The sequence below is a fragment of the Colobus angolensis genome, unplaced genomic scaffold (genome assembly GCF_000951035.1).
Source record: "Colobus angolensis palliatus isolate OR3802 unplaced genomic scaffold, Cang.pa_1.0 Scaffold136, whole genome shotgun sequence".
NCBI lineage: Eukaryota > Metazoa > Chordata > Mammalia > Primates > Cercopithecidae > Colobus > Colobus angolensis.
Window position 1 is genome coordinate 2,164,546 of NW_012114444.1, and position 11,670 is coordinate 2,176,215.

General features: G+C 63.5%; 1 protein-coding gene across 1 annotated transcript in view; it reads left to right on the forward strand.

Moving 5' to 3' along the window:
• RBBP8NL (RBBP8 N-terminal like) overlaps window positions 1–8,776 on the forward strand; it is a 16,226-nt gene extending 7,450 nt beyond the window's left edge. The window contains exons 2-14 of the mRNA XM_011934478.1: window positions 398–541; window positions 1,673–1,715; window positions 2,319–2,414; window positions 2,762–2,874; window positions 3,403–3,475; window positions 3,694–3,851; window positions 3,979–4,061; window positions 4,355–4,521; window positions 5,082–5,820; window positions 6,096–6,222; window positions 6,720–6,817; window positions 6,867–6,972; window positions 8,658–8,776. Of these exons, the coding sequence (XP_011789868.1) occupies window positions 481–541; window positions 1,673–1,715; window positions 2,319–2,414; window positions 2,762–2,874; window positions 3,403–3,475; window positions 3,694–3,851; window positions 3,979–4,061; window positions 4,355–4,521; window positions 5,082–5,820; window positions 6,096–6,222; window positions 6,720–6,817; window positions 6,867–6,972; window positions 8,658–8,776 (1,983 nt within the window). The 5' untranslated portion in view covers window positions 398–480. The remainder of the gene's footprint in view (window positions 1–397; window positions 542–1,672; window positions 1,716–2,318; window positions 2,415–2,761; window positions 2,875–3,402; window positions 3,476–3,693; window positions 3,852–3,978; window positions 4,062–4,354; window positions 4,522–5,081; window positions 5,821–6,095; window positions 6,223–6,719; window positions 6,818–6,866; window positions 6,973–8,657) is intronic.
• The last annotated feature ends 2,894 nt before the right edge of the window (window positions 8,777–11,670 follow it).

The following is an 11,670-nucleotide window of genomic DNA, read 5'->3' on the forward strand; positions in this document are numbered from 1 at the left end:
CCAGGCTTCCCTGTCCCTCCATTGAGATCCAGGGGCAGGGCTTATGTGGGGACAGGCCAGGCACTGATGGGCTGGATACTTGGGGAGAACGGGGCGGCTCAGAGGGGCTGACACTCACCCCCAGATGACCCCCGGCCCCTCCATCCCCTCCCGCACAGCAGCCAGCACCCTGCCCTCTGGCCCCCGTCCACATATGTGTGGAAGGAAGCCACACAATGTACTATCTCTGCACCTGCCCGTGGGGTTCCGGAGCCTCCAGCCCACCTCCCATGAGTGGCCCTACAATATGACGTGGGGTCTGCTCCACATAGACACAGGGAGTCCCAATCCTCTCCTGGACTCCACAGCCCACAAGCCCTTCCTGAGCAGATCCCTGTCCCCTCTTCCTCCTCTTCAGGATGGACACAGAGGGGCTGTAGAGGCTGCAAACATCTCCACAACCCCCGCGCAGAGGGGCCCGGGCCAGGGCCACAGGGAGCCATGGAGAGCTTCATGGAGTCACTGAACAGGCTGAAGGAGATCCACGAGAAGGAAGTCCTGGGTGAGGGGCCAGGGACAGATGCCGGGCTAGGGAGGGGTCTCCACAGCCCTTACCTAAGGGCCGGGGCAGGCCAGGGTGCACCCATGATCACCTCCACTTCCCAACAAGTCAGGGGACGGACCCTGTCTTTTTGGCCCAGGTAGGGGAGTCCTGACCCAAGGCCCAGAGCGACAAAGTGGACAGACACCCTGCCTGGGCCCCACATGTGCTGACCTCAAGCTGGGATGTCCTCGAGCCACTCCCAGAGCGTGGCCCCGAGGGGGAGGAGCACTTTCAAGGGTTGTCACCAACACCTCATGGCCACCTGCCACCCACAGCTGCATGCTGCCCATGCTTTGTCCTCCCATGGGGCTGGCCATGTGGCAGAAAGAAGAGCGCACCGTGGCCGGCCTGCTGAGCTCGCCACAGCAGAGACAGCCACTTCCAGAAACAGGAGCTTATGGCTCTCTGGACCCATCCAGAACATGTCAAGGCACTGAGATGCAACTCTTCTCTTCCTTCTAGGATACACTCCAGGCCCCACCCCGTCCCCTTCCCCCACCAGGGACAGGGCCGAAGCCCCACCACCACCCCCACTCCAGTCCCAGAGCCAGCACCTTCCCCTGGTCTTTCCACTGAGCACCCACGCCCACCTGCAGGTCCAAGGACCTGGCTGTCTCCCAGGCAACCCAGAGAGGTGGGGCTGCTGGGGTTAGCCAGGCCCAGGCTGGATCCCAAGATATGGCAAGGAGGAGGTCTGGTGGGGTCTGCCCCAAAAGCTCATCTTATTTCAACACTAGCTATCACACACTCACACACAACACACACAATGGCCCTCTGGTCCCTCTGCCTTTCACAGGTGGCTGGTCACTTGTGGCACCGGGGTCCCTGCTCACCCCCAGACACCCCCAGACAGATGCCAGAGGCAGAGATCCCAGGGGAAGCGACAGATACTGGGCCAAGACCACCGAGTCTCAGGCAGCCCTGGGCCTAAGCACAGACAGGGGCCCACCTGGCAGGGCTCCCCGAGGGGGCGCAGGGGACGGGAGTGCCACATTGCAGTTCTGCCCAGACCCCATGGTGGGGAGGCTGCAGGGAAAGCAGCAGCTGGGCCTGACTGCCCCCCACTTGCCCCTCTGCTCGCTTCCCCAGGCCTGCAGAACAAGCTTCTGGAACTGAACTCAGAGAGGTGCCGGTGAGTCAGGCCAAGCAGGGCCCCTCTCCGCAGGGGTCACACGAAGCTCTGGTGTGCCAGAACTGCCACCATCCTATGGTGCAGAGGGGAAACTGAGGCTCAGTGTGGGGGCAGGGGGAGCCACTCGTCCAAGGTCACATGGTGAGCAGGACTTGAACCCAGGTGCGTTGGCCTCCCAGGGGCGGGGCAAGCCCTCTACTCAGGGTGTCTCCCACCCCAGGATCATGATCAGAATATCAACAGTCCGTTCATGGTGAGCTGGGGTCACGTCTGGTCATACGCTGGCGGACAGGCAGGCTCCCTGTGTTCCGGGCTTATAGACCTGGCTGTGGCTCTGCCTGCGCCACGGCACTAAAGTGGTGCGTCGATAGGACAGATGTCACAGAGGGGCATGCAGATGACTGGGGGGGCACCGGGTTACGCGTTGCCCCCACAGGGCCCACTTCAAGGTCAAGTCCCCACAGTGAGGGGCACTGAGCAGGATCCAGCCCCAGACCAAGGCTGCAGGTGCCAAACAGCACTGGCCCCCCAGGCTGGATGGTGGGGACAGCGTGTGTCTTCCTGGATGGAACAGGACCCCACCTTAGCTGTTTCCCGCCACAGGGACGCCCAGAGGATCGAGGAGCTCTTTGCCAAGAACCACCAGCTCCGGGAACAGCAGAAGACACTGAAGGAGAACCTTCGGGTGCTGGAAAACAGGTGGGCCTGGGAGGACACCTCGCAGCACGGCCAGGACCGGCGGGCTCAGGGGAGGGGGAGATGACAGGGCTCCTGGGAGAACGAGTTTGGGAAAGTCCAGGACAAACTGAACCAGGAAGGTTTCTCCACTGCAGGACATCTCAGAGCCTTAAGTAAACTGCATTTTCAAGATTTCTCCCCAAACTCAGTGAAACATGGGACCCCTCGCCCACGGGGTGGGAAGAGGCCTGGGGCTCTGCGGAATAGTTTGGGAAGGGCAGGAGTACTTCCCGGCGGTGGGGCGGTGGGTCTCAGGCCCTCTGACTTCCATGCCATCCTTCAGACTCCCTGTGTCCCCATCCCTGCAGGCTGCGGGCCGGCCTGTGCGATCGCTGCTTGGTCACTCAGGAGCTGGCCAGGAAGCGGCAGCAGGAGTTCCAGAGCTCCCACCTGCAGAACCTACAGCACATCTTCATCCTCAGTGAGCCCCACCTGCCAGACAGCCGGGGTCCTCTCCCACGGGGCCAGGCGACCCCAGGGCCTGTTCGGTCCATGTGGGGGTGTGGGGAAATGAGGCAGGGCGATCAGCCCCACACCACTGGGGGAACCTCACAACCCAATCTACAGACACACACACAGCCCCCAGCTGGCGCTGGTGTAGCCCTCCCTCAACACAGCCTCCCTCCCCTGCGCTGGGGGCATCCCTGCCCCCACAGGGCGTGACCTTTTTCCTGTGATGTGGAAGGTCCGGCAGTCCTGAGTCCTCGTGGCCCTCCTGATGACCAAGGGCGAGCCCCCTTCCCTCGAGGCCGGCGCGGCTCATTCAACGGCATCCAATCAGCCACGCATGCAGCAGCATCCACGGCGCACCTGCTGCCTGCCAGGCCCTGGGCTACGTGCTGGGGGCACTGCTGAGGGGCTTCCCTGGTGCTGTGATGACCCCACCCCAGCCCCTGTCCCCCTGTCCCCCCCAACCCCTGCCTGCTTTGCTAATCAGTGCCTTTTGCAGCCAACGAGATGAACGGACTGAAGGAAGAGAACGAGACCTTGAAGGAGGAGGTGAAGCGGCTTCGGGGCCTGGGGTGAGTGGGAAAGAGTCCCAGGGCTCAGACACCCCACTCCCCAGCACCCCCTGAGGAGCATGCGGTACACGTCCCTGGGGGAACCACCCATGGAGGGCTCTCAGGCAGTGTCGGGACTGCTGCGTCCCCTGGAGTCACCCAGGAGCGGGCCTGGCTTTTCTGATCATCTCTTGGGATATTACTCTCCCTCACCCTCCCTGTCTTTCCCTCCCCTCCAGAGATAGGCCCAAGCCCCTGGCCAAGGAGGGCACCTCAGACCCCCCCTCACCCCTGCTGCTCCCCTCCCCTGGCGGCTGGAAGGCCATCACAGAGAAGCCACCAGGAGGCCATGAGGAGGCTGAGGAAGACCACCAGGGCGCAGGCCTACAGGGAGAAGGTACTGTGGGGACCGGATGAGGCTGAGAGGCTGGGCCCCCGCAGGACCAGGTATCCTCCCCCTGGGGCTGAGCCGCCGCCCCTCTGAGCACCTCCCAAGCTCTCACTCCTGGCTTCTCCTCCCACAGAAAAGCCAGCAGGGCACAAGGCATCTCCAGTGGCCAAAATCTCACCAGGGGCCACCCTGCCTGAGTCGTGGGCCCCAGACATGGTAAGTGCAGGGACCTGGAGCCCACCATGCACAGCCGGGCCAGCGCAGGCAGGAGGCTGGAGGCAGCTGCACCTGCAGTATGCCAGCCTCTCATGCGCCTCACCCCGAATGTGCCCCTCCTTCATCCCAGGCAGGAGCCACTGTGCTCCATTTGGTGTGGGTGGGGGCGCAGCTCTGAGTGGGTGGGTCCAGCAGTGAGCAGGGGCAGAGTGGGAGCGGCCCAGGGCAGGCGGCAGAGGCCACAGCAGAGGCCACACATGCCCCTGCCCAGGCTGACCCACCCATCCTCACAGAGCCCCCAGCGCATCTCCAACCAGCTGCACGGGACCATCGCCGTGGTACGGCCAGGGTCCCAGGCTTGCCCTGCTGACCGTGGCCCCACCAATGGGACGCCACCACCACTGCCCGCCAGGAGCAGCCCACCCAGCCCAGTGTATGAGCGCGGCCTCTCTCTGGACAGGTACCCGCCTGCCCCACCCCCATCCAGAGCAGCCTCAGACAAGCTCCTCTCTCACCCCTGGTACCAGGGCAGTCCCTCTGATTATCCCTCCAGCCCCTGACCTTCTCTGGCTTGGTTTTTTCTGGGCACCCAGCCTGGAGCAAAGTTCCCAGGTGGACAACTCTGCAGTGGCCAGGTGTGGGGTGTGGGGGCAGGGGACGGGGACATTGTGTGAGAACAAGTAGGGTGTGGAGGCTGGGCAGGTGGCTAGGACCCTCCAGGTGAGGAGCAGGGGACTGATGTCCCCGCCAAGAAGACACGGAGGCCTCGGCATCTGGCCCTGCCTTGGAGCCCAGACCACAGGCCACCTCTGGCCGGGTCCACACAGCATGGCCTCCAGGGCCGGGGGCTGAGCCTCCCCTCCCTCTGCCTGCCATGGGACCCATGCAGCTTGCTCCACCTCTCTGGACCTCAGTTTCCTCACCTGTGGAGTGGGTGCCTGTCGTCTCCCCCTCTCAGAGCTCACTGGGACGGTCACAGCTCAACGTAGCCATGGTCATTGGGCTTCTCCTCCCTCACAGCTTCCTGCGGGCCTCCCGGCCCTCTGCCATGACCCATGAGACCCTGAAGCACTCCCCGAAGGTGGACCGGCTCTGCCTCCTAAACCGCCCTCTCTCCCTGCACCTTCGGAGCCCCCGCAGCAGCCCCCTGGCCCCTGCTGCAGCCCCCCGTGACCCCCGGCTCCAGGACCTGAAGGCCGGAGAAGCAGAGGCCTGGGAGGAGCCCATAGAACTGCTGGGGCTGCCCAGTGCCCTGGCGGGCATGCAGGACCTTCGCCTGGAGGGGGCACTACACCTGCTCCTGGCCCAGCAGCAGCTGCGGGCTCGGATCAGGGTAGGCAGTGTTAGGCCAAGGGGCCAGCCCACACCTGGGGAGATGCCGCCCTCCCCACCAGTCGGCTCAGACTCTGAGGGCCCTGAGAGTGAGGGGGCCAGGGCAGCTCTGGCCGCAGCAGCAGGCCTGCCTGGAGGGCGGCACACACAGCCTGTAGGCCCAGGCCGCGCCCAGAGGACGGAGGCTGCAGCAGCACAGGACTGTGCCCCAGACAAGCCCCTGGACCTCTCAGAGTGGGGCCGGGCCCGGAGCCAGGACACTCCCAAGCCAGCCGGCCAGCATGGGTCACTCAGCCCTGCCACTGCCCACACTCCCAGCCCCAAGCCACCCACCGAGTCTGGACCCCTGACTCGCAGTCCCCAGGCACTCAGCAATGGCACCAAGGGGACCAGAGCACCAGAGCAGGAGGAGGCTCGCACTCCCGTGGTAAGGAGCCCGGCCCTAGCTCAGACCCTGTCCTCAGCCTCCACATCCCCCATCCCGGGCCAGCCTCCAGCCGGACCTCGGGCTGCTCTCTTCCCTCTGCCCACCAAGTTGGTTCCCAGGGAGAAAGCAAGGCTGCCTCATCCACACTAGAAAGGGAAAGGCGGGCCCCCCCACCAGCTGCAGCCTCAAGAGGGGTCCCACCGGCCATCCAGGGCTAAGTTGGGGGCAGGGAAGTCTCCCAAATAAACTCCAGCCACCTGCTTGCCTCCCCCCAGGACCCCTCACGCCCACTTCCAGGGTCCCAGCTCAGCCTGTCCTCTCCAGGCGGGACAGGAGATGAAGACACAGGGAGGCCTCTGCCACCTCCCCACCCACAGCTGCCTGACCTGGACGGCCACTCAGGTACAGTGGGCACCTGGGGTCAGAGTCCAGCTGGGAGGTGTTTTCCCCATGAGGAGAGAGGGTGGTGGTCAGTGACCACCGGGAAGAGGTGTCTCCAGGCCCAGCTCTGCCCTGCCGACCTGACGGGGCAACTCCAGGCTCCAGGGCTTGGCTCTTCCACCTGCAGACACTGGAGGAAGCTGAGGGCCCGGCAGGAGCCTCTCTAACCACACTCAGTGAGGGGGGAAAAGCACCTTAGCAATTAGGGTTGGCAAGCAGGCTGTGAGTACCCATCACACAGCATCCAAGCCAGGGGCGGGCACCCCAGCTGCTGGGGATACTGGGCCTGAGCCCAAACCCCAGTCTGCCTCCTGTCAGCAGGTGTGGGGCAGGTCACTTGGCCCTCTGTGCCTCAGTTTCCCCATCTGCAGAGTTGTCTCCACCCATCCTAGTCTGGCAGGCTTGGGAGACTCCCGGGGCCACCAGCCTGGCCTGATCCTACACCCTGCTTCCTTCAGCGCCCAGCAAGGCTGAAGTGCTGAGACCAGAGTCCGAGGAACGGGATGAGACAGACACCCCAGGCAGCGAGGTGGGTCCAGGCCACACACTCCGCAGGGCTGGGCCGGGAGGTGCTCCTCCTCCTGACCACACCCCCTTCTCCCTAGGTGGACCAGAGCACGACTGGGGAGGGGCCCGGGTGTATCTGCGCGCAGGAGCACGGGCAGGGTCTGCCACGGAAGAGGAAGCAGGCCTCGGAGCCCGGGGACAAAGGTACAGCCGGCATGGGGCAGGTGCAGAGAGGCGGGGCGAGGGTAGCCACAGCACTCACCTCTCCTCAGTGCCACCTCCCCTCCTGGCTGCCTGGAGAATGGTAGCCTCAGAATGATGGAGCCAAAAATGAACCTCAACCCTCCCCAAATGAACCCCACAGAGGAGGGCAGGGGCGGCCAGAGTGAGTCCTTCCTGTGTAGCCTCTGACTGTGTAGCCTGGTGTCAGGTCCTTCCAAATCTGAGCCCCCGTCTCCTCGCCTGTAAGGGCGCTGACATTAGGGATTGTAGGAGATTTCAGGGAGAGAAGGAGCCAGGGGATGGTCATTGTCCCCACCATCATCCTGGGAGGAAGGGTGTCCTGGTGCACAGGATAAGCCACTGACATGAGGAGCAGATCCCTCTTGTCTACCTGCAGATGGACAAGAGCAGGGCCTCTTGTCCACCTGCAGATGGACAAGAGCAGGGCCTCTTGTCCACCTGCAGATAGGGGCAGCGCAGAGGGCACAGCTCCAAGGGACATGGGGCACATTTCCTCCCCTGGGGAACTGCAGATGGCTCCAGTGTTTGCCAAGGGCAGTGTCCTTGGGCCCAGCTCCTCCCAGTGAGGCCAGCAGGAGCCTCGGCCCTGGTCCGAGGGTATCGGGACTTTTCACTTCCTGCTCTGGGCTCAGTGGCAGCTCCAGCTGGGCTCCAGGAGCCCGTGAGAGACTTTGAACACCTAATCATACGGCCCTGGTGTTTGTCCGGGGAGGGCCCACAGGCAGCAAGCAGGGTGGTGCTGCCACTATGTGCCATTGTTGCTGGCAGGTGGCCGTGGCCTGCGTCTGCCCGGAGCGGCAGTGGAGACGAGCACGGCCCTTATTCGAGGCACTTCCTGCTGAGTGGGTGGAAATGGCCCCGGGGGGTGCAGTCTGTGAGCCAGCACCCCCTTGTGCTCCTAGCTGAGCTGGGGCCAGGGACACTGGCAGGGGTTCCTGAGAAACAGACATGGTGGTCAGTGAGAGCAGGTCCCTGCCTAGCATGGGCACAGCTCAGTGCCAAAGCCAGTGTGCTCGTATCTGGCGCCCCGGGAGAGGGGGTGCAGCTGTGGCTGCCTGTGAGCCTCACGACCCTGCCCAGCAGGTGGGATCATCACTGTTTGGCTGGTGCAGAAATGGAGGCTGAGAGGGGAGAGGTCACTTGCCCAAGGTCACAGGTCTGGGAGCTGGGTCAGGATCCAAACGTGACCCATGTACCTCAGCGCCTGAGCTCACTGTGCCCCAGAGACGGCCTGAGCCCAGCATCTCAGCAGGATCCCCATCCCTGGACCGTCTCGGGGACCAGGCATCCCTCCCCTGCAGCCCCAGCCCAGGGGCAGGACCACTGAGGCCCGCAGCCAGTTTCAGGCCAGCCACTATGGCCTGGCTCCCTCCACGGTAGCAAGGGGGCCGCTGGGGTCAGTGCCGTCTTCAGGGTTACACAATGGGGAGAGTGTCCACCCTCCACCCAATTCTCAGGGTTCACCCTCAGATCAGGCTACCCCTGCTCTGGGCACTGGTTTCTGTAGGAACAAGGGTAGCCAGTACACTTCCCCAAGCACCCAGCTCCCCGCGCCCAGAGGAGACCCAGGAGGCCCTAGGTGAGAGCCAGTGTTGCCTCAAAGGAAGGCACGCAGCTCCAGCCTGACCTCCAGCCACTTCCCGTAGCCTCCAAAAAGCAATCCAGAGGGAGAAAGAAACTGACAGCCACTGAGGGCCCCGGGAGCCCAAGGGACGCCAAGGACGACAGTCCCTCCCCTGACAGCAGCCCCTGGGAGGAGACCTAGCCAGCCTGCACCAGGGTCCACAGCAAGCCCGGGGCAGCCCTCCACCTGCCCACCGGGGCCTGGAGAGGGCACACCATGCAACCAGCAGGCAGCCCCGCACAACCCCTGGAAGGAGACCTACCCAGTCTGCACCGAACCCACAGCGAGCCCAGGGCGGCCCTCCGCCTGCCCACCACAGCCTGGAGAGGCCACACCACCCAACCAGCAGGCAGCCCCGCACAGCCAGTGGTGGGCACATCCTGGCCCACTTCAAGAAGGGCTGGAGGACCTAGAGGGGTCTCAGGCTGGCGATTCACCCTGTCTCCACCCACCTGGGAAATGCTCTGTGGCCCCTCCCACAGCCCAGCACCTGCTCCCTGGGGGGTGTGGGGACTGGAGGCAGGATCACTCAGGCTCCAGCCCAGCCCCCCCCTGCTGTGCACTGCAGCCCTTCCCACGCAGTGCCCATGCTCTGGGAGGCAACAGACCACTCCGACCCCCACCCCTGCGCACCAAGCTCCGAGCACAGTCTTGGACGCCCCCTCGTGGGCTCACGGCAAACAGATGTCTGGCAGTGAGGGTGGAGCGGTGGGCAGCAGCACCCTTGCAGATGGGGTCCCCTGAGTGATGGAGAATAAACACCTGAAGAATCGTGCGTGTGTCTGGCAGGGCCGAGTTCAACTGGGCCTCCACTCGCCCGGGCCCCAGGACACCTCTGACTGTGCCAGGGACTGGGAGGTCACCCCCTTGCGAGAGGGCAGAATGAAACCAGCTCTTCTGCACAGTCCGCAGTGGGAAGGGACCAGGGCGCCCTCAGGGAAGTGCCTGGCAACGGCAGCGGGCATGTGCACCTGCCCTTCCTCACTAGTCCCTGGCCTGGTAGCCACAGGGCAGCTTGCCAGGACTCCACCAGGAGCACTCAGGGCTGTCAGCTCCTCCAGGGAGGACGGGTATCAGTCCCTCCCAGCTTCGTGGGAAGAGCTTAAGAAACAGATTCCTGGGCCCAACCCCGGATCCACTGAACCAGGACCTTGGAGGTGGGCCTGGAGTCTGTGTTTTAAGAAGCTCCCAGGGATAATTCTCCTAAATGTGAAGTTTGAGAATTGCCCTTTCCAGGGCAGAGACAATGGGCACTGACACCTCTGCTGGGCACCAGGGAGTGGTGGGCAAAGGAGCAATAGCACCAAGTCATGGCTAGTGTTGGGGGATGGGGAGGACAGCAGGTGTCCCTGGGAGGTCAAGGCAGGTGGCACCTGCAACCCGAATGTGGGTTCTGAGGGATGAACAGGAGTGTGCCGAGTAGGCAAGGAGCTAGAATGTTCTGGGAAGTTTGCTGAAACCCCAACTCTAGAAAACTGGACAAGGATCAGGCAGAAAGGAAAGGTGGGGGCCACGGAGGGGTGTCAGGTCAAGGGGGAAACTAGGAAGTCAGCCCGAGGGCCAGGCCTGCAGTCAGGGACATCCAGACAGAGCACCGCGCTTGACACCTGCTCAGAGTTCAGGGTAAAAGCCAGGGAAAATCAGGAATGAAACTCATTAGCAGGACCCTCTGCGGCCACAGCACCAAGGTGAGCTGGGCGTTTAAAACCACGCATCACAGGGATGGCAGGACACAGGCAAACAACTGGGCTGGGTGAAGCCTGGGCCACACTGGGGTGCGGGCCTGGCTCGGGGGCACTGCCTCCCACCTGCAGCCTGTGGCTTGTCTGCCTGTTGGCCTGAGAGGCCAGAGGGACTGAATTACCAAGAGGGAAGCCCACGTGTGTTAAAGGTTGCTTTAATTTCTCCAGAATCACATGAAACAAAAGCCGTGTGTTCCCCACACACCACCTGCAGGCCAGGTTGGCTTCTGGCCACCCATCGACACCTGGGGAGGGGAGAAGCCTGGCAGTAGGAGCCTAGCAAGGGGGTTCAGCAGACCCAGGAAGAGACCCCTTTCCTGCCTCAGCATTCTTCCTGGTCCCTCAAAGTTCAGCTTAGCACCAGCAAAGAACTGGCTAGGAGCCCTCCCTACTACACAGCCAATCGCCAGGGCCTGGCGCTGCAGCCAGCGCAGACAGCTGCCTCCTGCCTCCTGCCCTCCACCCTCACTTGCCCCTTTCTGTTCTCATCTGACACCAGATTCTCTGCAAGCCGCTGGTGTATGGCCCACCCTCTGCTGTCAGGCCCCTCCTCCTGGTGACAGCCAGCAGGGATGGAGGGCCCGCTGTGTGCCCGCCCCAGCCTCAGCACCTTACACTGTTGGTCGCACTCACTCCCCGCTCACGGGAGCCCCCAGGCACATACAGTTAGCAGCCCACTCTGTGGATCCACAATCCGCAGCCGCCCCTCTGCTGTGCCACCCAGCCCCACATTCTCCTGGACAGGACAGCTGCCCACCTTCCCCTAGGCCTAGCAGAGGCCTTGGAGGCCAACTTGGAAGGGCAGAGGGAAAGGAAGCGGAGGTGCTGCGTGCTGCGTGAGCCCCAGTGGTGGCCTGTGAAGGCCCACAGGAGGGAGCAGGGCGGGTGGGAGGTGGGGAGGGGCCTTGAAGGGCAGGGGCCCATGCTAGGGGTGGTGATGAAGACCCTGTCTTGCCCACTCACCCACTGTCTTGTTGACCATCATGCTGCCTCCCCACACACCAGGTGCTCCTAGGGCCAGCACTGTGCCTGTCGGTCCCACCAGGTCCCCAGCACCCAGCACAGGGGAGGCTGGGCGCATGCCGGCAGGTGTGGAGGTACTGCGGTGCATTTGCGGGCTGACCACTGCATGTGTCTGGCCTCCAGCCACAGCCCGATCCCCTCACTGAGCCAGTTTCATCCTGACAATACCCTGAGGCTGAAATCACCGTCCCTCTTTAAAGATAAGTAAACCCACGAAAGAAAGCTGGACAGGACAGGCAGGTGGCACAGAGGTGGGTGCAAGGCCCTGAG